The sequence below is a fragment of the Arachis duranensis genome, chromosome 8 (assembly GCF_000817695.3).
Source record: "Arachis duranensis cultivar V14167 chromosome 8, aradu.V14167.gnm2.J7QH, whole genome shotgun sequence".
In the NCBI taxonomy this organism is placed as follows: Eukaryota; Viridiplantae; Streptophyta; class Magnoliopsida; order Fabales; family Fabaceae; genus Arachis; species Arachis duranensis.
Genome location: NC_029779.3, coordinates 28,631,594 through 28,659,467, shown reverse-complemented (window position 1 = coordinate 28,659,467; position 27,874 = coordinate 28,631,594). Strand labels below are relative to the sequence as shown.

Genomic DNA, 27,874 nt, shown 5'->3' with positions numbered 1-27,874 from the left:
AAAATGGAATTCAGGTAACATAATATATTATTAAAAATATTATTTACACATTAAAATTAATTACTAAATATTTGTGTATAAATATATAATTTAATTTATTTTTAATATATATTTTAATAATTAATTTTAATATATTTTTAACATGATTATATATTATTTATTATAGTTGATATCTGTGTATAAATAACAGAAGTAATGTTTTATCATTAAATTCCAAATCTTAAAATATCTAGTATATTTTAATTTTTTTTTCTTCTAGTATAAACACATTTCACGCAAAGAAATTATTAGAGAATAGAGAATAATATGTGAAAATTTAGTGATTGAGATATATGATACTTATATATTTTTTAAAAAAATATTAGATAATCATCAATATTTTCTCTTATATTTAAATCAGTACTGATTAATTCTATATTTTTTCTCATTTAAATATTGACCTTTAATATCCTTTTTTTTTCGTCAAACTCGATTTATTATATCAATATATTAATCATATATCTTATCCAATAACAAGGGAAAAAATGAATCGACTAAGCATACAAAGGGAAAAATTTTTGTAAAAGAGGAGGTTATTTCTTGACATAAACTCGTGATCGGTTCTAGTCATAGAATGAAATTCACGATACTAGATTTTCAAAGGAATTTAGGGCAATTCTACAAAAGGAATTTTAAAATTGGCGTGTTCCGTTTTTTTTTTTCATTATTATTATTATTAAAAATCTTATGTCTACATTATTAAAAAGGTATACCTATCTGTGTATTTAGATCTTTTGTGTATATTTTTTTTATTAAAAATGATCGACAAAAAATAAGATTAAAAAAGATAAAATGTTTTGTCTTTTATACTAATAAATACAAAAGAGATATAAAAGAAGTAGTAAATATTATATTTTAATTTTCTATAAATGCCTACTTCAACATAACGTTTCCATTCATCACGGCTTACAAACACATGCATATATATCTTGATCTGGTTCTTGTGTCATGCAACAAGCTAAGTATATTATGAGGTTCTAATATTAGGTTAGGTAGGGATATTTGTTCAATTTGTCAAAATGTTTGAACTCTCAATTCAATTGGTCAAAGAATTGATCAATTAACAAAATGTTTTGAATATATTTTGCCTCATGCGACAAGCTAAGTACAAGAATGCATTTAATTAAGGCTGGTAGTAGCTCTTCTTGTCGAAAAATCTAGCCATCGAATCAACATAATATATATATATATATATATATACACACTAAATATTAATAAATCATGTTTTCCATTATATCTCTATACACAACTGATCATTTTGTTAACTTTATTGATTGATAATTATATTTTACATAGCAATTACCACAAAATTATGGACTAATAGTTTATGGTTACATTGTACCTTAATTTATTTTCAGAGCAAATATGTATGGTTGGCCAAACACATATGTTTTTACAAAAGCAATGGGTGAAATGCTTATACAAACTTCAAAAGAAAATACACCTGTTGTTATTGTGCGTCCTACCATCATTACTAGCACTTACAGAGAGCCTTTTCCAGGTTGGGTCGAAGGTGTAAGGTACAATTTAAACACCCTTCAATTTTATGCTTACTCTTATGTTAGGTTTAATTTCGTTAAATTATTGTCCATTTTATACACTTTCATATGACTTTTTTACATGGCGCAGAACCATAGACAGTTTGATTGTTGCTTATGGTAAAGGAAAATTATCATGCTTCCTTGCAGATCTTAAGGCAGTTTTTGATGTGGTGAGTAACTTGATCAAACTATTAAATATGAATTTACATGCCATTCTTTAGTAGTCAAAACCAAATATAACACTATCATATATTTGACTTATTACTCATGTACTGTCTTTTAGATTAAGTTTGATCAGATAACAGGATAAAACAAGATATTAAAAATAAAACATAAATAATAAAGACACAAAATTAATATTTTTTTATTTTATTTGATAATAAATTAGAATAAATTAAAAAAATTTAATTTATTTTTTATTCAAAAAATTAAAAAAATAAAAAAATAAAAAAAATAAGCACACGACGCGTCAACGTCGCTGACGCATCCGCGTCATTTTTTATCAGGATAGACGTAAAATACATTAATTTAATATTTCTGTATATAATATTTCTATTCATATATTTTATTTGTCAAACATAATTTTGTATATAAAACTTAACTAGATGTCGTTTGTAATCTTATTAATGAGTTTGATATGCAGATACCGGCTGACATGGTAGTGAATGCAATGATAGTGGCTATGGTGGCACATGGAAATAAAAGTTCTAGTGATGATAACATCATATACCATGTAGGTTCTTCTGTTAGCAACCCTGTGAGATACCAAAATCTTCATGACTATTCCTTCAAATATTTCACTGCAAAACCTTGGATCAATAAAGAGGGAAAGCCTATCAGAGTTGGCAAGATTACCATATTGAGTAGCATGGCAAGCTTCCATAGATACATGTTCATTCGCTACTTGCTTCCGTTAAAGGTTTTGTTATTTACCTTTCATGTAATAATTAAATGGTGCAATTATATTATATTCTGAGCTTAATTAGGGTTTGGAATTGAGTTTTTACATGCATGCATTATTTGGCAGGGACTAAAACTGGTGAATGAAGCATCATGCAAGTATTTCCAAGAAACGTATCATGAACTTTATAGAAAGATCCATGGTGTTATGCGGCTCGTTGATCTTTACAAGCCTTATGTATTTTTTAATGGCGTGTAAGTTCATCGTTACGTTGTATTAATTATGAAAAAGTTTGAGAGTGAATATTGTACCACCAATATGGCACTCAACACGAAAATTAAAAAAAAAACTCCTTGGACAATTATTATAAATATTAAATTATTTTTTAACACATAAATTTTATTAATTTATGTATGCAAATTTTGAAAAAATGTATGTACAAATTGTTGTATTAATTCATGTGTACAAAATTCTGATAAATATAGAAATAAAATATATATTTCTTATGTGTAAAACTTCTGTAAATATGAATGCAAATTATCATTGACCAAGTATTGACAAAAAATAATAATATTTATTAATCATATAACATTATTCTAAAAAAATCTAAAATTTTTAAAAATAAAAATATTTAAAATTTAATTAAAAAATATCCGAAATTCAAACCCAACAAAAATTCATTTTCAGTGAATTTCATATTAGACTTGTTTGATAATATGCTATAGTATTAATTAAAATTAACTGCTATGATATTAGTTCTTTAGGATTATTAATTAATTATTAGCTAATATTTATTATCAATTAATATATGTTTAATTATTAACTAAAAGTAGCTTTGTTTGTTTTGCAAACAGATTTGACAATATGAATACAGAAAAGTTGTTGAGAGCGGCAAGAGAAGGTAGGGCAGAGATGGATTTGTTTTTCTTTGATCCAAAAATTATTGATTGGGAAGAATACTTTATGAATATCCATTTTCCTGGCATTTCCATGTATATCTTCAAGTGATAATAATAATTAAGCATTTGTACTTTATTTGTAATATCACAACTTATTATTATGCGTGCCACTTTGTATTATGATCCTTAAGTTTTATATTGCTTATATATGTGTAGTGTAATGTAATGTGATGGGATGATTATTTATGTGTTATTACAAGTGTTATATATTGAATCTTATAATTGTTGATTTTTATGTGATTGTTCTGATAGAATTAACAGTTTTATATTTTTATTTATGTGATGATTGTTTCTAATACAAACTACAAATTAAATTCACTTTTCATTCTCGGTAATTTTCTTCTCCCTTTTTTTTTTAATTTTTTTTATCAAAAATAAAAAATTTAAATCTGTAATTTTTTAATTGAATATAAAAAAATATGTCATTTAAGCTACAACATATAATATCGTCTTGTCTTTTGTCCCTTCGGGGATATCCGATAAAATCTCCTTCTCCCTTGCTACTATTCTTACATGATGGATAATAAAGTAAAAAAAATATTTTTTTTAATGCAATTAATGCATGAAAACTTAAAAGGGTCAACAATTAATTAATATTTTTTATTTTTATTCAATTATTTTATTTGTAGAACTTTAAAAGGTGTATGTCTTTTAGAATATTTGTTAGCAAAATCTTTTAAACATTTAACTAAGAGATAAAGTAAATTCTTTTAAAATTTTTTGAAATAGTTTAAAAATAATAATATCATATTTCTAACATTGAACTAGTTTTAAGTTTTAACTGGGTCCTAATGTTTCAACTTTCAATTATATCGTTAGGTGCTAGTATCGTTAATTAACGAAGATGCCAACATACTAATTATAGACTAGTATCGTTAGGTGCTTATATATCAGTGACGTGTTAGCATAGGATTGTCGTCACATTACATGCATAAATTGTCAATGTTACGTTTAGATGTATGATTGAGACATATTAAAACATTAGAGAATAAAATTAAAATCAAATGTTGGGAATAATAACAAACATACATACTTATATATAATTCAAAAGATAGTTTTGCAAATAAAAAACTTATTAATAATATTTTAAGACTTACCATTTTTATTAAAACTCATTTAATACAATATCATTATATTAAAAATTAATATGACATTATTTTAAGTAACTATTAGTAAATTATACAAACATAATTTTAAAAATATCTAAGATATTCTTATATAAGAAAGTTGATATGTCTTATATATTTTTATAAAATTTATTAATAAAGATAGATATTCAATTCGATACTTATCAAAATCTCATATTGGTTAGTTTTTAATAATAATAATGTTACTGCATTATATCCCAACAAAAGTAGTACAATTTAAGGATATTATTTTCCTATGTTTTTTATTTAAAAACTTTATAAAATAATAAATATATATTTTTGTTTTAAATATTTAATTTAATTTAATTTTACTTTTAACATTTTATTTCAATTTTATTTCTAATATTTTAATATATTTTAATTATGTACGTAAATGTTAATCACATATAATAATGTAACAATTCTCCGCTATTATGTATCATTATCACGTTAACGGTTAACACAGGTTTAAAATGGTAATAGATACTCTCATATTTTTTTTTTTCCGAACCGGTTGAACCGTGAAGAAATACGGTTTGGACAAAGAGTAAAAGCAAAAATTTAAAAAACTGGAATTGAATCGGTGAATTAGGTAAAAACCGGTCGGTCAAACCGAATCGTGATCCGGCCGATTTTTTGAATGGATAGTGGTGCGAAATTCGAAGTCCACAAACTAACTGGCAAGTGCATCGGGTCGTATCAAGTAGTACCTCAAGTGAATGAGGGTCGATCCCACGAGGATTGATGGATCAAGCAACAAGGGTTGATTAATTTGCTTAGTCAGACAAGCAGAAAATGGTGTTGAGAGTTCAATTGCATTAAACAGTAAATCTAGAGAATTAAGAAAGGAAGGAGTAAATGGGTTGTGAAATATATATAAGAAAACAGTTAAGGTTTCAGAGATGTTTATTTTCCGGATTAACTTTTCTTACCAACTATTTTAATCATGCAAGATTCAATTTATGGCAAACTATATGTGACTAAACCCTAATTCCTTAGACTTTTTTAGTCTCCTCTAACCTTCATCAACCGCCAATTCCTTGGTCACTTGATTTCGATTAGAGGGTTAAGTTCAAAACTAGTTTATGTGTCACAAAAGCCCTAATTATCCAAATATAAGAGGATTATATGTCACGTATCCCGTTAAGTCCAGATAGTTAGAAATTTAGGAGAAATTATTTTCAAGCTGTTGTTCAAATAAATTATTTTTCCAAGGTTTACAAGAACTCAAATAGAATAAGGGTCATACTTCCATTCCACCCAAATTCTTAAGATGAAAAACGAAAAACAAATTCTTGAAATTAAAATCAATACATGAATTAAAATAGAAAAGTAATAGTATCAATCCATACAATAAATAGAGCTTCTAACATTAATAGTGGAGGTTTAGTTGCTCATGCACTACAACAAATCCGGCAGATAACGGCAGAAATTTTGCGGCGCATATCGCGGTGGTTAGAGACGAGGCTGCAATCAGGATTGTATTTAGCGACGGTTTTTCTTGAGCCGCCGCCAAATAACATATTGCGGTGCATATTACGGCGGTTAGCGGCGATGCTTCAATCAGGATTGTATTTAGCGGTGATTTTTCAGCGAACCGCCGCTATCTGTAACGTCGAGTGACTCATCATGTTACATTTTGCAGCGGTTTTTGTTCCAACCGCCACCAAACCCTCACCTCTCTTCTCTCTCAATTCGAGCTCTCTCTCATTTTGGGGAGGAAAATGAGCTCAATGAGCTCAAAACTCATTTAATGAGCTTATATACGTTGGGCCTTGGGCCTGGTCCAACCCGTTAGCATTTTTGGTCCGTTTGGCCCACTTTGGGCCAAAACCTTTAAGATTAGTGCCCGATTTTCAATTCTAAATTATTTTTACCCTTTCAAAACAATAAATCAATTTTCCAAAATCTTATTTTCCAAAATACGTGGTACTGGACAGACTAGAGCCGGTACTGCCAGCTTAAGTGCCTGTACGCATTTTTACAAAAACTTTTCGAAAAAGATACATTTTTCAACTCAGAAAAATTCACTGAAATCAAATTTCACCTTTATATTTTTAAATTAAAAATTCTAAATTTTGAATCTATTTTGAACACTTAAAATTATTATTTTTAGTAAAACGGTTTAGCCGGTCCTTAGATTCTCCCCTCCTAATAAAATTTTCGCCCTCGGAAATTCGAATCGCGTGATATATCCTCCTTCATCTTAGCATGTCGGTGTTCCCTCTCGCCTTCCACTGCGTCACTCTGATTATCATCGTTAAGAATTCGGAATTTATCCTTTAAGCCAAATACCGATTTTGTAATACTTTTCAAGACCTTTAAAAACAAGTTCAATATAAAGCTTTCAAAACTTTCTCAAAAGAGTAAAAAATCATTTATTTGTAAATCAATCACTTTAAAGCAAGATTCTTCTAAATTTATTAAAATTCTTAAATCAGAACCTTTCAAATTGAATCCCTTCTGACAAGTTAAATTACAAGCCAAAATCACAAGTTGATAAAATCATAGAACTCACTTTTATTTTAAACAATATCATTCAAACCAAGAATTTCAACTTTCTTTCAAAACCAAATCATTTAAACCAACAGTTTCAAACCAAATTTTCAAAATCATTATAAACCTTAAAACTCTTTCAACATGGTTTAACACCATACGAGTTAGAAATTGAAAATCATCATTGAAAACCGCAAAAACATCGGTCGGCACCTCCCCTGCTACCAGTGCTGAGCCGCACCCATCCACCGATATGCTGCAAATTCCACGAACTGGTCCTCTTGAACATGTTGAGCTCGAAACGCATAGGCTAGGATAGCCATCCTCACTACCTCTCCGTTAACGTGATCGACCTCATCCGTGAGTTGCCATTCGGGTTTCTTTTCCACATCAAGCAATCAGTATCAAGGTGATCAGTCTCAATATCTCAAGCCCAGTGCTTCAATTATCCCCAAAGGCATTCACAAACAAGTATGCTATGCATATCAAGTGGATAACCTAAATAGCATGAAAGAAAAGTGACCCAGAGTGTGCAACGTAGCACAAACGGTCCATTCCTCAGGCTCACGAGGACGAACCGCTTTGATACCACTAAATGTAACACCCCGATTACCCTAAACCTTACCTCTAGCCATAACGCAAAGGTTAATCAAATGTTACGACAATTCTAAGGCTTATACATATTTATATAGAAGAAAATAATATATTCTAGGAGCCCGATGAAGGATTAAGCTCAAAAATAGAGTTACAAAAGATCGAAACGTTCACACGAAGCTAACGCACAAGACACAAGGTATAGATGCAAGAGAAATAGAACATACATAGATATAATATTATAATAATCATAGGGAACTAGCCACAGCTTGCAGAGTTTAAGCCGACTAGTTACAAATAGAAAAATACAGAGTTTTGGAATTAAAACAGCTTATACAACTTATCTCTCAAGTAAGCCTCTAAGACCGTAAAGTTAAATATACAAAAAGATGTGAGAGTAAATATAACAAAGTATAATAGAAATAAATCAGGAGAAACCATACTCAGCTCTTTCACCATACCCGCAATTTCACCGAGGTGAATTACGACCTACATTTGAAAAATAACAACAAAGTATGGAATGAGAATCGGAGGTTCTCAGTATGGTAACAGTGCCCAATATGTAAGATGTAAGGCTCCGAGATGCCAAAGGCAATCCTAGAACTTGACATCAAACCGATATTCAAGCTTAGAACAAATATAATTAACGTAAACTTTAGACAATAAACATGGTTTTCTAAACTTAGCTTTAACTAATGCTAATCACACCGCTATATCCCATAGCCTTCGCCAACCTAACCTCCATGCGATCCCATCACCACCACCTACCTAACCTCCCCATCACCAGACAAACACAAGATAAATGCAAGCAAGTAAAACACAGATAATATTCATTTACAACAAGTAATTCAAGAAGCAAGTAGGCATGTTATACAATAGGCAAACTCAAGTTCAAAGAAAACAAGTATATAAAAGATGCATATGATGAATGCTTGTCCTATTGGCTTGTGATATAACTTGTCGGTTCGTAAATGCCAACCCGACACATCCTCCCGGATGTAGCCTTTTCTGCCACGCCAGAGATATAGTGCCCTGCACACTCATGCAGCAGCGAATCTGCTACGTCAGAGATATAGTGCCCTACACACTCATGCAGTAGGGAGTCTACTGCACTAGGGATATAGTCCCTGCACACTTCCTGCAACAAAGAAGGAACCAACCACAACAAATCATGCAACAGAACAATCTGCCACACCGGGGATATAAGCCCCGCACACTCTCAACAACAACTAGTCATGCAGCAGAGAAATCTGCTACGCCAGGGATATAGGCCCTGCACACTCTCAACAACATCTACTTATGCAGCAGGAAAATTTGCTACGCCAGGGATATAGGCCCTACACACTCTCAACAACCATTTGTCATGCAGCAGAACAATCTACTACGCCAGAGATATAGACTCCGCACACTCTCATATATTCCAATCATTTCATCAGCATTCCTTTCCAAGTTCTTAACTCATCACAACCATCCTCAATTAATAACTTTCCATTCTGAACTTACTAGTTCGTTAATTTCTCAATTCATTGCCAGAAATCACCAAGTTCACTACTCTTCCTTCTCTCTCGACCAACTCATCCTCAATACACTAGAAATCTAATCCTCCATTTGCTAAGTTTTCAAAGTAAAACCCAAATAAACCTCCTAGGACATTTTCCATATTTTAATATCCAAAATTAAGCCCAAGAGTTTAAAAATGGTGTCACAGAAGTTTGCAAGCTTGATGGGAAGGTGAAATAGTTGAAAACAAAGCGTAAGTTTGAGAAACAGGGCGTGTGCATATGCACAGGGGTGTGCGTGCACACGCCAGGAGAAGTTTCAAAACGTGTGCGTACGCATAAGGGTGTGCGTATGCACAGGTACCAAATTTTATAATTCTGTTCACTCGCACAAGGCGTGCTAGCGCTCCCAACAGAATGACCTTCCCAACTTGTGCGTGCGCACATGTTATAAATCCTCATTGGGTATGTGCGCGCACAAGCTGTGCTAACGCTCTAAACAGATTGCCTGCCTCTGCGTGTGCGTATGCACAGGTCTGTGCGTGCACACAGGTTAAAATTTCACAGGGCTGTGCATGCGCACAAGGCTGTGCGTGCGCACATACCAGAAATCACAAAATTCTGCAACTCTATAGAATTTCAGTTTTTGACACCAAACTTTGAATGATCATAAGTTTCTCTACAAAAATCCAAATTTTACAAATTTTATATCAATTCGAAGAGTTTTCAATAAAATTCAATTCTAAACCAACTTCAACAAATTTTGAAAACCAGGAAAAAATTATGATCATACAAAGTTCACCAAAATTCCCTCTTTACCAAAACTCACAAGAATATCAAATTATCAACTTTCACAACCCAAACCAACTAAAACCACATTAACTCTATCCCATATCAAATCTTTACCATTTGTCATACTCTAATTTACCACTACACCATATGTAACCATCAATTCCGATTAATCAAATATCATTCGACCCTTACCAACCATCATTATCATCAATTTCAATATCATCCTCCAATGTCATGCTATCAACATTAATATAGCCATTTATCAATCATTCCAAAACATCAATAATCATGCATTATCATGCAACACTTTCATCAACATAATCAAAACTCATCAATTCATCATAAATCATCATATCTCATCATTCAACAACTCAACAACCATCAACAACTCTCAACAACTATACTAAATCTCAACACCCATCATCAAATCATATAATCATCATTATTATCATTCGGATTCATCCTACACAACACCACCACTTCATCTATCAATTATCATCAACAACACCAATCATCAATTCCCTCAACAACATCATAATCACACTTCAATATATATACAATTCATAAAATCTTCATCACAATTCACATGCCTCATACATAATCTAACCCAACATCAATACTTGTTGATACCAACAATTTTCAACAAACATCATCAACCATAATAATAAAAGACAACCAACAATTACCATCAATTCACATATAATTAAGCATACACCAACCACATCCAATCCTATCTTAGGGCCAACTAGTTTAAGTCTCCAGAAACATTACATATTACATATATAAGGAAAATCGAAACCATACCCTGGCCGATTCTCAATATGCTCAAACCACCACTTTGAGTCCAAACAAGCTTCCAAAAGGCCAAGCCAACTCCAACAAGCACCAAAGCTCAAACTAACAACACATATATCACCAAAATCAAAACCTAGAAACCACAACATACAACACTACAAGGGTTTATGAGCAACTTACCTTATCCAAAGAGGGTTGGGGACAATTTCTAACAATTATCCGCTACTAGAGATCACCTAAACAACCAAAACTACAAAACTTGTTCAAAAACCGAACCCAAAAACGCGCAGAAATCTAGGGCTGGAAACTGGGGATTGAGAAGAAATTTCTTACCAAGTTTACTTAGATAGAAACTTAGAGCTCGATGAGAGCTTTGCGTGGCCGCAAACGGCTCATCAATCGGAGGTCCGTAGCTCAAATTATGGCTCTCGGAAGGTGGAGGTGAATAGTGCCACCAAACCCTCACCTCTCTTCTCTCTCAATCCGAGCTCTTTCTCATTTTGGGGAGGAAAATGAGCTCAACACTCATTTAATGAACTTATATATGTTGGACCTTGGGTCCAGTTTGGGTCCGGTCCAACCCGTTAGCGTTTTTAGTCCGTTTAGTTTACTTTGGGTCAAAACCTTTAAGATTAGTACCCGTTTTTCAATTCTAAATTATTTTTATCCTTTCAAAGTAATAAATCAATTCTCTAAAATCTTATTTTCCAAAATACGCGGTACTGGACAGACTGTACACATTTTTACAAAATTTTTTCAAAAAAAATACATTTTTCAACTTAGAAAAATTCACTGAAATCAAATTTCACATTTATATTTTCAAATTAAAACTTCTAAATTTAAATTTATTCCGAACACTTAAAATTATTATTTTTAGTAAAACGGTTTAGCCGGTCCTTATAGAACTCGAAGATCGTCTCAAGAGCAGCTACGACTACGTTCCAAGTGCTTCTTACTTCCTCTTCTCCCTCTTCTTTCCATTTTTACTTTTGCAATTTTTTCCTTCCTTTGTTCTGTTGGATTGAGAATTTTCCATTTTCGGGAATTAGCTCCAGATTTTGAGAATTTCCCTCCTCGTTGAATGAGAAATATTTTGGTGCAATTTGTTTGATAATTGCTTCTAGTTTTGAATGAGAAATATTGCACATGACCTGTTTGATAAATTGCTTCTACTTCTGAATATAAAATATTGCACATGAGTCATTTGATAAATTGCTCTTGTTTTTGAATGAGAAATATTGCACATGATCTGTTTGATAAATTCCGAAGCTCCTTTGGAAGTTAATTATCTCAATGTCTGAAAAAAAGGATAGGAATTATTTTAAAATTTGTTTGGCTGATAATTGAAGAGACTATGATGCACTGCATTGCCATTGTAATATAATCAGAGTTAAGTTGGCAATAAGAATAAACAAAACGAGTGTGGTGCTATGTTTGCTTTAATAACTTTTTTGTTTGTTTCTTTCTGCTCAAGAAGCTTCTTGAAATATTTGTTGATATATAAGAGAAATTTTTCTATATTAATACTTTCTCTGAGCATTTGTTGATTACTTTGGGCCTTTGGGGTTTCACTTGGCGGGTGGAAGGATAATGGAAAACGAGCAACAAGAAGTAAAGGTTTTAACAACTGGCAAGTTCACATGGACCATTAACAACTTCTTTACTAGTCAGGTTGCCATCAGATTTTTCTACTCCGACACCTTCTTCGTCGGCCCCTATTTCTGGTATGTACTTACAAGGATAGCTTTTTCTTCTAAGCATTTCTCATTCTTTCAAAAAATTACTTTTAACTTTTAATTTCATTTTATTTTATTTCTAATCTTTTGGATTTGTCAAAAATATTCTGGACCTTGACTCCACAAAGTTGAAAACTTTAACTGCTTACAATATAATAATGAACGAACGAAGATGAGTGATTTTGCATGTGTACTTAATTATATAAATTTTGTTACTTTTGGATTCTTTTAGGCAGATAGCTATATATCCAGGTATCAACATTTATTTACGAGGCTTATTGGTAGATCGATTGTATGCTGGGGACATTGATAATGTTCCTGTTGGGTGGAGATCTCTTAACTTCAAGCTCTCTTTAGTTGATTAGCTTCAAGGCAAATCCACGATAATAAAAGGTATCATTATATTCTTTGATGGATAAACTATATTCATTACATGTGACATTTATATATTATTATTCCTTTGACCTTTTGATAAATCATCTAGCGGCATTTTTTCTTATCAAACTTCATTTCTCTCCTATAAATTTTATGTTTGTATTAGAATGATTAGCTGCTCAATTTGATAATCTGGCTGGTTAAATTTTCAATTGTATACATCTTATGGAGCTATATCTCTTATTTTTCTTGAGCCTTAAACTTGGCAAAGTAGCTTCTTGCGCACATTCTTTTACTGCACATAGTATGATAGAAGTTAATTAAACTTTTAAGAACTTTGAGACTGATAAGAACTTTGAGAGAGCACCATACTTCTGATGTTGGACTCAAGTACCATATCTTGCAAATGGATTCTGACAGAGACAAAAACTTGAATACTTTAGTATTCAAAGTTCTCAAAGATTGCACAGCTGGACAAGCTTGAGTACTGATCTTTTAGATGAATTATAATATACTTAGATATAAGCGCTCTTGGTTTATAAGAGAGGAATTAGATTCTGAATCCCTTACTCTTTTATTAAAGTAGTGTACACACAGTTGCATATAGCTGCCTCAATATGTGCCAGCATTTCTCCTCTTGTATCAGTTAAAATCATCTTTATGGTTAAGAACTGAATTTAATCGACGCTTTGCATAGTTTCATTATATCTCATTAGCTTTAGCTTGTATTGATTTGGTTGCTTATTACTTTTGAACATCCTAGATAGGCCTTAAAAAGCACCGGGAATTGGCTTTTGCAAGGAAAAATCAAAAGGATTTGCAATGCCAAAGCTTGGTTAAGATCTAGTTTCAGGGTTTAGAAAGTAAGTGGTTGCAAAACTATGGTAAGAATCATGGAGGAGTGATGAGTGCGAAATGGGAAGATAATTTGAAATGACTCTAGTTATAGTTTTGTGTTGTCGTTTATGGATATGTGTTCCTGGTTTAGCTGCCTATATTACCTTCACAATAGTTGGAATAAACTAAGAAGTTTCAGGGAAAAATGAAAAACATTAAACCTTCCCTTACCCTTGCTAACATATAGTAGCATATTCTACTAGTGCATTTTCTGTTGTGGCAACTCAAACACAGAATGTAATTGCAGCTTATTGATGTTGGCTGCTTTGTCTGCTTCGATTCATTTCTTTCATTATTAACTATCATGCCAACAAGAATAAATATGATGACCGCTTGGAAGCTTCTAAAGACAAGGTTTGTCACCTTTACTAAATTTTCTTCCCTCAAAATAAAATGTTAGTTGGGCATGCATGTGGGATTCTAGGTTATAGAAAATTCAAAATTCCGCAGCATTTATTTCTTCAATTTGAGTTAGTGATTTAGGCAGTGTCCCTCTGTTGCAATCATCTTTTTTTGGATAGAATCCATCTATTACAATCTTACTAACGCCTTTAAATATCTGTAGATCTTTGAATGATGAGTGCGAAATGAATGTGTGAACCGTGTCATCCTAGATTAAGCAGTTGGTCCAAATCTAGTTAGACAGTGGATATGGTATTGGCCCTGAAGTTTTGAACTTTATCTAGACTGTATTAGTCGCTGACTCTTTCAGCTGAATATAAGATCAGTCTCTGTTACTACAAAATCAACTTGTTCTTGTACTTTGATTAGTATCCTCTTGTTCATCCCAATTCTTATGTTCAGTTTTAAAAAATATTGTAGTCCATCAATTTTAGTATTATAATTTGACCTTATCATGCTTGTGCCAGGCAGTTCAAGAGGTTGTCTGCTATGGAATTATCAGATTTTGGCTGCTTTCTTATTATGAGTTGTGGAATCATTCTTCTGCAACAGACAGGTCTTCTGATTCTATGCTCCTATGGTCATATGTTATATCATTAATTTTTGTGTTGATCAGCTATAATGCTATATACTGAATTTGTGTTATTCATCCTTAAAATCATGCTGCCTCAGATATCAGCTTAATATATCATATGATCCGTGGTCAAGGAACAATCAAATTATATGTGGTCTACAATGTTTTAGAGGTGAGCATTTTCGTAATACATAAATCTCAGTTACAGGGAATAAGTAGTTCTCCATATGTTGATCCATATTGTCAATTTTCAATCAAGATGAATTTCATGTGAGAAAGATATTGGCTTGACAATGGAAGGGAACTAATTCAAGTCAGAAATCAGTGTCAATATGCTATGCTATCTCTATGTTTTTATTTTTCATAAACACAAATTTGAGTGGCAGTATCCCTGCTCTTCCAAAGAAGTACATACACCATTGTTTGTAGCAAACCTGAGTTAGTGACAATTGGCAGGAAGCTCAAAATTTATATGTAAGAAGGGATGTGGAAAAATAATAGTGTTGCCTCGACTTAGGTCCAATTTGGGCTATGCAAATTGAAAATGTAACTAAAAAGAGCAGGATGTATGTTCTATAATGGAATACACGATTACACGAGTAATAGTTATATAACATGAATCGGTGGCCTTTGGTCATTTAACCATCCAGTCAAAAGCTACTGGAATTATAATCGAATCTGCTACTGCTTTTTCTTTATGTTGATTGATTAAATGCTGTAAATCAATGTGATTCACTTTGAAACTTACACTGGAAGTTTGTGACTGATCTTGCAGATTTTTGATAAATTATAACTAGAAGTTTGTGATTGATCTTGCAGATTTTTGATAAATTATGTCAAAGTTGAAGAGGTCATTATCAATGATTAAAGATGACAGCATCACATATATGTAGTATACATAAATATAAATTTGTTATATTTGTGTAGATTTGTTTCTGTCTTCATTTTTTTTCAATATATATATGTAGTATATATAAATATAAATTTATTTGTATTAGAATCTATTTTTCATTTTATCTTTATATGATTTTCAATAATTATTGACATTTGATCTTAATAAATAGTTACCTATATTTGATTATTTATATATTTTGTTGAATTAGAATTATATTTAAAAATTAAATTTTAATAGTGATATATGTGAAATTTAGTTAAAATTTATAATTAGAAGGCAGTAGTAGCGACTGATTTAGCAACTGATTTTGAAATTATGAAGTTAGCTATTAGCGACTGAAAAGTTAGCGACCGAACACCTCAACGACCGATTTAGTGATAAAAATATTGCTATTTAGCGACCGATCTTGTTAGCGACCGAAAGTATTTTGTATGGTTAGGTGGCCTTGGTTGAAAATTAGTTGCTAAAATCGGTCACTAAATATTAGCGACCAACATCGGTCGCTATTTTGAATTTAGCGTCGGTCGCTATTTTGAATTTAGCGACCAAGGTTTTATCGACTACCAAAATCGGTCGCTAAACTAATAGCAACTGATTTAAAAAAAATGGTTGCTAAATCGGTCGCTATTCTAGTAATTTCTTGTAGTGGGAGGGTTACCATTTAACCGTTTAGGGGATTAGGGTTGGGGGATGGGGGTATTGGGTAATGGGTTCAAGTGTTCCATTTTTTTTTTCTAAAAATCCAAAACAACGTCGTTTTGGCAAATAAATTTTTTTAAGAAAAGTTTTCGAACTGGCCGATGAACAAAAACCACCAATTCTCTGGTTTTCATCAAAACCAAACGATTTAATCCAATTCTATTCCTTGTCCGATTATATTGATCAACTGGACCGACCAGAAATCCAGTTCATCAATTTTTCGATTAAATCGGTCGATCCGATCTGATTCTTATAACTGGTACAATAAACTCGTAATTACTAACTAATCCTAATTATTAAATTCAAAATTTTAAATAAATTTAATTTATTGTTAATCTAATTTAAATAATTTTTATTTTAAACTATTGTTCCTATTGTTCAATATTTACGTTGTTCACCTATATTTTCTCTTTTAAATTATGTCTAAGTTGCTTTACTCCTTGAAAGTTTGAACATTAACCTGCTCTAACTAAGTAACGCGAAAATATAAAAGAAATCGTAATAATAATTAATACTACTTTTTCTTTTTTATTTTTCTTTTCATGGGTGGTGAATACTTTAACAACAGGGATAGGGTCCACAAATTAAACTGTTGATGGGAGACACAAATCTGTTTCTCATGAGCCATATTTTCACGTGCATTTGCAAATATACTTAATTAATTATAATAATTTAGGTAGGTTCTGTGAACGAATTAAGAGTGTGACATTCACACTTCTCAATTTTGCGACAATGAGTGTGCCACATGCATTTACATCACCATCAAGTTCATGCATCGTAATAATTGGAGATATTTTTTGTTAGATGGATAGAAAATGTGAGGTGCTTGGCTTCCCCTATAAATATTAACACCAAGAGAAGAGTGCGATAAAAGAATCAAAGCAAAGCAAACCTTCTGGGCATGCATGTGGAATCATATTATTTATAGTCTAATTATATCTTCTATTTGTTTATTTAATTTATCTTATATTTTTATGTATGTGCATGCATGTATTCGTATATTATTCTATAATCTTTTTCAAAATTCAAAATATGTCTATCATAGTTGATATTCCTGTGTTGTATGCTTACATTTTTATATGTATGTAGATCGTAGAAAAGGAGTTGTTTAGATTGCTAAAGGAAAAGTTGGGTACAAAGTTCAATTCCTTTGTGTCAGAAAAGTTGAGTGTGGTACCAGGAGACATTTCTAAACAGGACTTGGATTTGAAGGACTCCATTCTAATGGATCATATTTGCAATCAAACTGATATTATAGTTAATATTGCTGCAACTACTAATTTTGATGAAAGGTATATATAAATATCAATAATATTAGAAAAATAAAAAAAGTCAGAATTTATTTTATTTAATATTTATTAATGATTACAGTAATTAATAGATACTAAATGAAATAAGTTCTGATTGTTTTTATTAATTTTTTTGTTAACAAACATGTTCATATAAATATATATCAATTATTTGAAATCATTAAATTTTGTATATAACCACGTAATAACAACATATTTTTCTTTTTTATTGTCTTCTAAATATTATTGTTATTAAATGCAGATACAATGCCGCATTTGGTATATTATTGTGAGGAGTTATCGACTACCGGAGAGACTTCGAGGAGGAATCAAGTGGGATAACATAAGACGAAAATACATCACATCCAACTCAAAACCTTAAGGTAGTAAATTAATGAGTCTCTCATCTTATAAACTCATCACTCTTTCTTACTTTTTTTGATGTGGGACTAACTTCAATACTCCTCACACTTGCAACATTAACAATCTCCCCCTCAAGTGTGAGCCTCCACATCAAGCATCAACTCCCCTTCTTTCTAGCTCCTCCACCACGAGTATTCGTCCATCACACCGCCTTAAAACACCGCGGGACACGCCGCCCGGACCACCTTTTTCGGGAAGACTTTCGATGCTTCACCTTGAATACCTCTTAAAACCACTAGACCGATTAACCATCGGCTCTGATACCACTTTGTTGGGCCACCGTGGGGCTCTCGACCACCGGAGAGACTTCGGAGAGGAATCAAATGAGATAACATAAGATGAGAAGACGCCACATCCAACTCAAAACCTTAAGGTAGTAAGTTAATGTGTCTCTCATCTTATAAACTCCTCACTCTTCCGTGCTTTCTTTGATGTGGGACTAACTTCAATATGCCTCACACTTGCAACATTAACAGGATCGACGTGAAATTTAGACTACTGCAGATTCTTCACATCTTGTTCTTCATTCTGAACGGTGGAGATTTTAATTGGAGGTCTGTGGAGGGAGAAATAGGCTTCGAACAACAGCTATTTTTTTGGGTATATTTCATCTTGCTTCTCATTTGTAAACTTTGGTACTTTGATGTTTTGGTTGGTTATATGCATATTTTTGTGCATTGTTTGAGACTCTCTTGTACCTCATTTGATTATAGTGGAGCTATTTCATTGGTATGGACGATCCGTGGTTTTTACCTCTCTCCACGTTAAAATCTCAGTGTGTTCTTATTATTACTTACTTGCTATATTTGCTTGTTCATAGTTGCTGTCATATTATTTTGTGAGTGCTTCCATATTATTCTTGTGTTGGATATTTGCGTTATTTTCACTACTAGGCTCTTACATACTGGCATCAGAGCTTGTTGGTATTTTTCTGGGCTTGTCATTCTGTGAACTATAGAAGCTAATACTAATACTAGTAGGATGATCACTCTTAATGGTTCTAATTATGGTTTGTGGAAGTCAAAGATGAAAGATTTGCTTTATGTTAAGAATTTTCATCAACTAGTGTTTGGTACAGAGAAGTCTAATGATAACTCTGATGATGAGTGAACTTTGTTGCATAGACAAGTTTGTGAATATATTAGGCAGTGGATTGATGATAATGTGTTGAACCATATTATTGGAGAGACACATGCTTGGACCCTTTGGATTAAACTTGAACAATTGTATACTCGGAAAACTGTGAATAACAATATGTTTTTTATCAAACAGTTGTTGGCTTTGAAATATACAGATGGGACATCAACGACAAATCACTTGAATAATTTTCAAAGAATTATGAATCAGTTATCTTCCATAGGTATCAAGTTTGATGAAGAGGATCAAGGATTGTTACTTCTTGGCTCCTTACCAGACTCGTGAGAAATTCTCAGAATGTCATTGTCTAATTCTGTTCCTGATGGTGTAATCTCTATGGATCTTGTCAAGAGTAGTGTTTTGAATGAAGAAATAGAAAAAAGTCACAAGGTACATCGACTACACATTCAGATGTTCTTGTTTCTGAGTCTAGGGGGAGAAACAAAAGTCGAGGTCCTAAAAGTAGAGATCAAAGCAGAAGTAAGTCTCAAGAAAAATATAAAATATTGAGTGTCATCATTGTGGTCAAAAGAGACATGTGAAGAAATTTTGTTGGCAGCTAAAGATGGAGAAAGCCAAGGCAAGTAAAGCCAAGAGCACAAATAAAGATGATGGTAGCAAGGAAGACAAGGTTAATGTAATTCATGATGATTTTCTTGTTGTTGAGGAGTTTGAATTTGTTAACCTTGTTGATAATAGCACTAGTTGGGTGATTGATAGTGGTGCTTCTATTCATGTTACATCTAGGAGAAATTTGTTTACGTCTTATACTCCTGGTAATTTTGGTGATGTGAAAATGGATCATCAAGGTATTGCAAAATGTGTCGGTGTTGGACAAGTTTGCATAGAAACCTTCAACGATACCAAGTTGACTTTAAAGCGTGTAAAACATGTTCCAGATATTCAGTTGAACTTACTTTCTGTTTGTAAGTTGTGTGATGAAGACTTGGATAGTTCATTCTCTCGTGATAGTTGGAAGCTCACCAAGGGTTCCATGGTTGTTGCTAGAGGTACACGACACTCTACTCTTTATTTAACTCAAGCAAAGATTGTAAAAGATGTTGTTAATGCTGCTGAGTTTGTTGATGAAACTAAAGAGATTATGTCATATGAGTGAGAAGGGCATGAATATGTTATCCAAGAAGAATCTTTTATCTGGTTGTAAGGTTGCTTTGCAAAAGTACAACCATTGCTTTGTTGGAAAACAAAACAGGGTTTCTTTCAAGAGTCACCCGCCTTCAAGAAAGCCAGAGATACTTAACTTGGTGCATTATGATGTATGTGGGCTAATAAAGACAAGAACACTTGGAGGGTCTATCTATTTTGTAACCTTTATTGATGATCATTCTAGGAAACTATAGGTTTACACTTTAAAGACCAAAGATCAAGTTTTGAATGTGTTCAAGCAATTTCAAGCTTCTGTTAAAAGAGAATATGGGAAGAAGTTGAAATGTATTCGTACTGACAATGGTGGTGAGTACTCAGGTCCATTTGATGCTTATTGCAAAGAGCATGGTATAAGACATCAGAAGACTCCTCTGAAGATTCCTCAGTTGAATGGCTTGGCTAAAAAGATGAACAGAACATTAGTTGAAAGAGTTAGGTGCTTATTGTCACAATCTGGATTCGCAAAATCCTTTTGGGGTGAAACTTTAAACACCGTTGTTCATATCTTGAACCAGACACCATTTGTTCCCTTGCAATTTGAAGTGCCAGAGAAGGTATGGTCATGTTAAGATATTTTTTATGATCATTTAAGAGTCTTTGGATGTAAAGCTTTTGTTCATATTCCCAAAGATGAAAGATCTAAGCTTGATGTAAAGACTAGGCATTGTATTTTTATTGGCTATGGCATGGATGAGTTTGGTTACAGGTTTTATGATCATGTTAGCAAGAAGGTGATTCGGAGTAGAGATGTTGTCTTTGTTGAAGACCAAATATTGAAGGATGTTGATAATGTAGAGAAGCCAATGATTCAGCCTAGTGATGATTTCTTTTGACTTGGATATTACTCCCTCTATGCCTCTGGTAGAAGATGGTAGAGTTGAAGCTCAAAATAATGAGCATGATACAAGTGCAGGTGAAGATGGAACAGTTGATCTGATACTTGATGAAGTTGGTGATGATGATCCAGATGAACAACCAGCTTTGGAAATTCCTGCAAATGCACTCATAAGGTCTACAAGAGAGAGGATAGGAAGCCTTCGTCAAGGTATTCTCCACATGAGTTTGTTTTATTGACTGATGGGGGAGAACTTAAATGCTTTGGAGAGGCTGTTAAAGATGAAAGCAAAGCTCAATGGCATGAAGCTATGCAAGAAGAAATGGAGTCCTTACTTGAGAATGATACCTATGAGTTGGTGAAGCTACCGAAGGGTATTCGAGTTTTGAAGAACAAATGGGTATTTAGAATCAAGAATGAAGAACACAATTCTAAGCCTTAGTATAAAGCTAGATTGGTTGTTAGAGGCTTTAACAAGAAAAAAGGTGTTGATTATGAAGAGATATTTTCTCCTGTTGTGAGGATGTCATCTATTCGTGCTGTGCTTGGATTATCAGTGTCTCTTGATCTAGAGATTGAGCAAATGGATGTGAAGACAACTTTTTTTCATGGTGATTTAGACAAAGAAATCTACATGGAGCAACAGGAGGGCTTTGTTGTTAAAGGAAAGGAAGATTTTGTGTGCAAGCTTAAGAAGAGTCTTTATGGGTTGAAGTAAGCTCCAAGACAGTGGTACAAGAAGTTTGAATCTGTTATGGGGGAGCATGGTTACCATAAGACAACTTCAGATCATTGTGTATTTGTGAAAAAATTTTTTGATGGTAATTTTATCATTCTTTTGCTTTATGTGGATGATATTTTGATTGTGGGCAAGAATGCTTTGAGGATTATTGAGTTGAAGAAACAGTTGAGCAGGTTCTTTGCTATGAAGAACTTGGGTCCTGCCAAATAGATTTTGGACATGACTATTACTCGTTACAGAGATTCCAAGAAGCTTTATTTGTCACAGGAGAAGTACATAAAGAAGGTGCTTCAAAGGTTTGGCATGAATGATGCCAAATGTGTTGCTAGTTCTTTTGCTCCTCATTTTAAGTTGAGCAGCAAGCAGTGTCCAACCACTGATGAGGAGAAACAAGCAATGGATGAAATTCCTTATGCCTCAGCTGCCGGAAGCTTGATGTATGTTATGGTGTGTACTAGACCAGACATTGCTCATGTAGTTGGTACTATGAGTCGTTTTCTCTCTAATCCAGGTAAAGAACATTGGAATACTGTTAAATGGATTATGAGATATCTCAAAGGTACAACTAACTTGAGTTTGAGTTTTGGTGGTGAGAAACCTTTACTAGTTGGCTTTACTGATGCGGACATGGCATGAGATATTGATTCTCGAAAGTGTACTTCAGGTTATTTGGTCAAGTTTGTAGGGGGAGCTATTTCATGGCAGTCAAGGTTACAGAAGTGTGTTGCACTTTCTACCACAGTGGCAGAGTTTATTGCAGCAACTGAAGCATGTAAATAGTTGTTGTGAATGAAGAAGTTTATTGTAGCACTTGGTTTCAAGCAAGACCGTCATGTGTTGTTGTGTGATAGTCAAAGTGCTATTCATCTTGCCAAGAATTTTACTTTTCATGTAAGATCTAAACATATTGATGTTAGGTATCACTGGATACGGGATGTGTTAGATTCCAAGTTGTTAGAACTTGAGAAAGTTCACACTGATGACAATGGTGCTGATATAATGACAAAAGCATTGTCAAGAGAAAAGTTTGAAACATGTTGTTTGATCACCGAAATGGCGAGGGCCTCCACCTAGTCGAGAAGGGGGAGATTTGTTGGGTTTTTTTCTCTCCTTTGTGAGGCCCAAGTCCAACTTTTTGAGGGTGTCTCTTTGCACCCATTGTGCCACAACCCTAATCAGATTTTTTGGGGGTCTTTTGAAAGTGAGAGAGAGTAGCCACCAAGTGAGAGAGAAAAGGGAAAACAGAATTTTCGTTTTTATGCAAAGTAGTAAATGTCAAATGGCAGTTTCTCATTCGTTCATCGTTGGATTAACGTGAAATTTAGACTGCATGTTTCACTCATCTTATTCTTCATTCTAGTCAGTGAAGGTGATGACTGAAGGTTTGCAGTGGGAGAAATTGGCTTCGCAAGAGAGAACATAGATTTCCTGATTTTACACAGAGCAGTAATCTTTAAACAGAAGTTTCTCATTCTTTCACCGTTGGATCAACGTAAAATTTAAACTTCAGACTATTCACATCATGTTCTTCATTTTGAACGATGGAGATTTTAATTAGAGATTTGCAGAGGGAGAAATAGGCTTCGAGCAGCAGCTCTTTTTTGGGTATATTTCATCTTCTTGCTTCTCATTTGTAAGCTTTGGTGCTTTGATGTTTTGACTGGTTATATGCACATTTTTGTACTTTGTTTTAGACTCTCTTGTATCTCATTTGATTATAGTGGAGCTATTTCATTGGTCTGGACGACCTATGATTTTTACCTCTCACTTTGAGGGGATTTTCCACGTTAAAATCTCGGTGTGTTCTTATTATTGCCTTACTTGCTATATTTGCTTGTTCATAGTTACTGCCATATTGTATTGTGAGTGCTTTCATATTATTTATGTGTTGGATATTTGTGTTATTTTCACTGCTAGACTCTTATAGTATTAACACATTCGGAGTTAAGCATGTATTGAATTTCGCTAACAAATGTACTAAGCTCAAAGTGCTTCTTCACGTATCAACAGGTTAGCACATTTCCTTATTACATACATTATATTAAATTTCAACATTTATTGCTACTAATTAATAAATGTGTAACAATATTATTTTTGTCAAATTAATTGATGTAATATGGTGTTATAAAATAAATAAATAAAAAAATAAATATAAAATAAAAAATATAAATAAAAGACTCTAATATTAATATTCATTAATATTATTATTTTATTAGGAATTAGGCATCACATTAAACTTGCCATGAAGGAATTAGGCATCCAAAGGTTTGGTTATTCGAGTAAATACCATAGTCGTCCCTGAGATTCACGCAAATATCTATAGTAATCCTTAAGATTCCGATTTTTTCATTGTAGTCATTCAGATAGAGCTCCAAGCACTCAAACTGGTCCCTGACCATATTTCAGGTGATGACTCATCACTGAAGCACTGACGTGGCCTCAGATTGCCACATGAGAGGGGTCCAAAACGTTGTTGTTTTGGGTTTGGTGCCCTTGAAAGCCAAAAACGACGCCGTTTAGGTGTTATTTAGTATGCGAAAAAGTTTTCTCTCCCAACACAAACACTTCACTTCACTCGTCTCTTCTTCTTCCACCCTCTGACTTCTTCTTCATCTCCCCATCAATGGTGTAGCCATAGGGTTGTATTCACTGGGTTTAGGAAAATTTGAGAGAAAAAGTAATCTGACCAGAAGTTGTTATCATTCTTCCCCTCCTTCACCATAAGTATGAGGTTCTGACTTTGTGATCGGACTCAAAGTAACCTTCTTTTTTTTTTACTTTGAATTTTCAATACAGTGTTGGTTGATGATATGCAAGTTGTTAGTGTAGTTGATGTTCTGGAGTTTTGTTGTCATTGTAGTGTCTAAAATTTGAAGGCTGGTTGGGGTTTGTGGGGTTGCTCTATTTAACACGAATGAAACAGGGAGTTGTATGCAGGATTGGAAAAATATGTTTTCTTGTGGTGATTAATTTTTTTAATGCATTAGTAGGCTTTCAAATTCTGCCTGTACTAAGGAAAATTTTAAAATTTCTTGCAGATGGAAGAGAAGTTGGACATCATGTTTCATCATGGGGGTGACTTCAAAAAAAATGCAAAAGGCTTTATGGTATATTCTCTGGACAACAAGGTCTATTTAGGTGATCTAGACACTGATACTCTAGATGTCTTCTACATACGAAACTACCATAAGGAGCTTGGGTACAATGTCATAAAATAGTGCTGGTGGTATGTTCCTGGAAAAGGCTTGGATAATGGGTTGAGAAATGTAAACAGTGATAAAGAGATAAGAGCGATGGTGAATTGTGCTAGGACAAATAAAGGATTGATTGATGTATATTTCGAGCATGGAGTGTCAGTGCCAGAGGTGTTACAGGGAGACAACACAGTTGTGTACTTGGATGACAATGGTGGAGAGGGGTGTAATGCAGGTACAGATGCTGATGTGAGTCCCCCACTCAATGAGACTAATGCACTCATAGTTGCTCCTATTTCAAAGGTTGTACCCAATATTTCTTGCAAATTCAGTCCAAAAAACAAAAAAAAACAAAACATTTCCACGGCAATCACAACCATCACATTCCAAAACCAAGATGCTTACAAAAAATGCTAATCCTCCCAAGACAATCAACCCTCCCAAGAAGACCAACCCCCCCAAATCCCACCAAGCCCATCGAAACCAGCCAGCCCACAAAGCCCAGTCAGAGCACTGAATCAAATAAGAGCAACAAGCAGAAACTGTCCAATAGATCAAGTATTTTCAGGAGACCCTGTACACGGTCAGCTGCTAGAGGATTCAGGAGCAAAGTGTTTAACAATGAAGTTCCTTTTAATGTATCTTCTGACTCTTCTGATAGTGAAGAGGATAGCCTATTTAAACCAGGTCCAGATGAGGGTAGTTCCTCTGATTCTGAGGCTACAGGGAATGATCCTAAAACTGGAGTAGGATTAGGAGAAACATGGTACATGCAGCAATGGGTAAGAGAAATACTAATCCACTAGGTAATGGGAAGGAGAAGATATTACATGAAGATGATAGTTTGGTGCAGGAGGTGAGCAACACTAAAGTTGACCTTGGATTTGTGGGTTGTGTTCATGAAGGTGCAGAGGATGGACTAGACTCAGGTGTTGACTCAGATGGCACCAATTCTTGGCACTCAGAGGAGATGAAGATGCCTCTAAATTCAGAAAAGACCTTTGAAGCTGTCACCAAGAAGACGATCCTTTCTGCTGCCAACCGCACCAACAGTGGACCCCTTGCAGGGTGCATCTTCAGCCACGACTTTAAAGTTTGCCAACGCCAAGATTTAAGCTGCAAAGAAAGAAAAACTGAAGACTTTAGATACATCTACCTAGGAGTTTCTGTTTTGTGTTATTAGTCTTTTCCATCATGCAATGACTAGATCGTGAATTGTGATCCAAAGGCCTTTTTGATATGCCTTGGCCTTACTTTTGATGAAACTACAGAGTGCAGCATAATGGTTTCTAGGCTGCCTTTTACTTTCATCTTTTGTTCTTTTCTGATAAACAATGGAATTTATCTTAATATACTATGCTTTGTAGTTTACCATTCAATCAGCAGTTTTTTATTTTTTTCATAAACAATGGAATTTATTTTAACAACAGTTTCATAGTTAATAGCATTTTTCATTCCATCAAGAAGCAGTTTTTTTTATAAACAATGGAACTTATCTTAACAACGGTTTCATAGTTAACAGCATTTTTCATTCCATCAAGAAGCATTTTTTACATCTGTTGCTGACAGGGAACCCTAAACCACCAACTAATTCATCATTTACAATACAGGATCACCAACAACACTATCAATACAAACACAGCTAACACTAACGTCTAGGTAATCAATTTTTGCATCTGGACATCCTCCTCCAACCTTCGAAGCCTCCAATCAAAGTTCATCTTCACTTCATCCCCCACACGATTCTGACATCTCAACCTGTTCTTCATTCACAGAATTTGCCCACACAAAAAGCCTACACCATCTCTTCCCACTTGTCTGTAACCAAAAAAGGATCAAAGTTCAGAGAGGAACAACACAAGAACAGTCAGGGGAGGAGAATCATAACAACACAAGTAATTATTCTAACCCACATTATAGTTGGGGCGGCCATAAAACGATTTGTTCGGATTCAAATATGTGCCAGACCATCTGAAGACCGGCCTGCAGCCACAGCCGCACCATTCTAGCGAGACCGATCTTCTGCTCTTCGTTTGTGTTCTAGTCTGATTCCAGCTAGATGGAAAACGAACAGAGCTTCCACCTGCAATGCTACCACCACCCATCATCGACATGAGTAGCAGCCCCAGGTGGAACTGTGTAAGAACAGGAAGAAGTATATGAAAGAAGAAGAAGAGATGAACAAGACAAAAGGATGAAGTATTTGAGAATTTGGAAATTTAGGGTTACATATAGTACAAGGGACTAATATGGATACAAATTACAAATTAGCCAGTTCAGTTAGTCGTTGGGAGTCTTCTAGCATGACAATTCAAGGCCACCTCAGCGCTTCGGTGATGAATCATCATTTGAAATATGGGCAAGGACCAATTTAAATACTCGGAGTTCTATTTAAAAAACTACAATAAAAAAATCAAAATCTTATAAATTACTATAGATATTTACGTGAATCTCATAAACAATTATGAGTATTTACTCTTGCTTATTCTTACCTACTACTTATTGTCACTATCATTCTATAGAAATTTGTTTCCGGTATATGAAGTGCCTACGTATCCCTTCTTTATCTTTGGTGACACGCTGGGCCCAAAATACAAGTTGTGTAGCATACTATGTATATATATATAGCGATACTAAATGATTATCAAGTTACTTTAATAATTAAATTGATTTAATACTTTATTGATACAATAAAAATCAATTAAAAAAAAAAGAAAAATATGCGTAAAAAAATAATTTAGTTGAATTTATATGAAAAAAAAATTT

At 33.5% G+C, this 27,874-nt stretch overlaps 2 protein-coding genes and 1 long non-coding RNA gene across 3 annotated transcripts in view; all 3 read left to right on the top strand.

The window, feature by feature from the left end:
* The window catches only part of LOC107461901 (fatty acyl-CoA reductase 3), a 5,338-nt gene extending 1,741 nt beyond the window's left edge, over nt 1-3,597 (top strand). The window contains exons 6-10 of the mRNA XM_016080461.3: nt 1,398-1,559; nt 1,669-1,750; nt 2,224-2,499; nt 2,608-2,735; nt 3,336-3,597. Coding sequence (XP_015935947.1) covers nt 1,398-1,559; nt 1,669-1,750; nt 2,224-2,499; nt 2,608-2,735; nt 3,336-3,489 — 802 coding nt within the window. The 3' untranslated portion in view covers nt 3,490-3,597. The remainder of the gene's footprint in view (nt 1-1,397; nt 1,560-1,668; nt 1,751-2,223; nt 2,500-2,607; nt 2,736-3,335) is intronic.
* Nucleotides 3,598-11,661: 8,064 nt separating this feature from the next.
* LOC127741301 (uncharacterized) lies at nt 11,662-15,612 on the top strand. Its single transcript, XR_008002247.1, has 5 exons — nt 11,662-12,467; nt 12,712-12,872; nt 14,621-14,709; nt 14,826-14,899; nt 15,547-15,612. It is a non-coding gene; the product is annotated as an uncharacterized LOC127741301 (long non-coding RNA).
* Nucleotides 15,613-17,053: 1,441 nt separating this feature from the next.
* Nucleotides 17,054-19,143, top strand: LOC127741235 (fatty acyl-CoA reductase 3-like). The gene is made up of 4 exons (XM_052253317.1): nt 17,054-17,098; nt 17,411-17,613; nt 17,873-17,889; nt 18,992-19,143. The coding sequence occupies exons 1-4, from the start codon at nt 17,054-17,056 to the stop codon at nt 19,141-19,143; spliced, it is 417 nt and encodes a 138-aa protein (XP_052109277.1).
* Nucleotides 19,144-27,874: the final 8,731 nt, after the last annotated feature.

Coding starts and splice junctions, on each gene's coding strand:
- LOC127741235 (XM_052253317.1), top strand. CDS start 17,054: ATGAGTGTGCCACATGCATTTACATCACCATCAAGTTCATGCATC. Junction 17,099..17,410: donor CACCATCAAGTTCATGCATC/GTAATAATTGGA, acceptor ATATGTATGTAG/ATCGTAGAAAAGGAGTTGTT.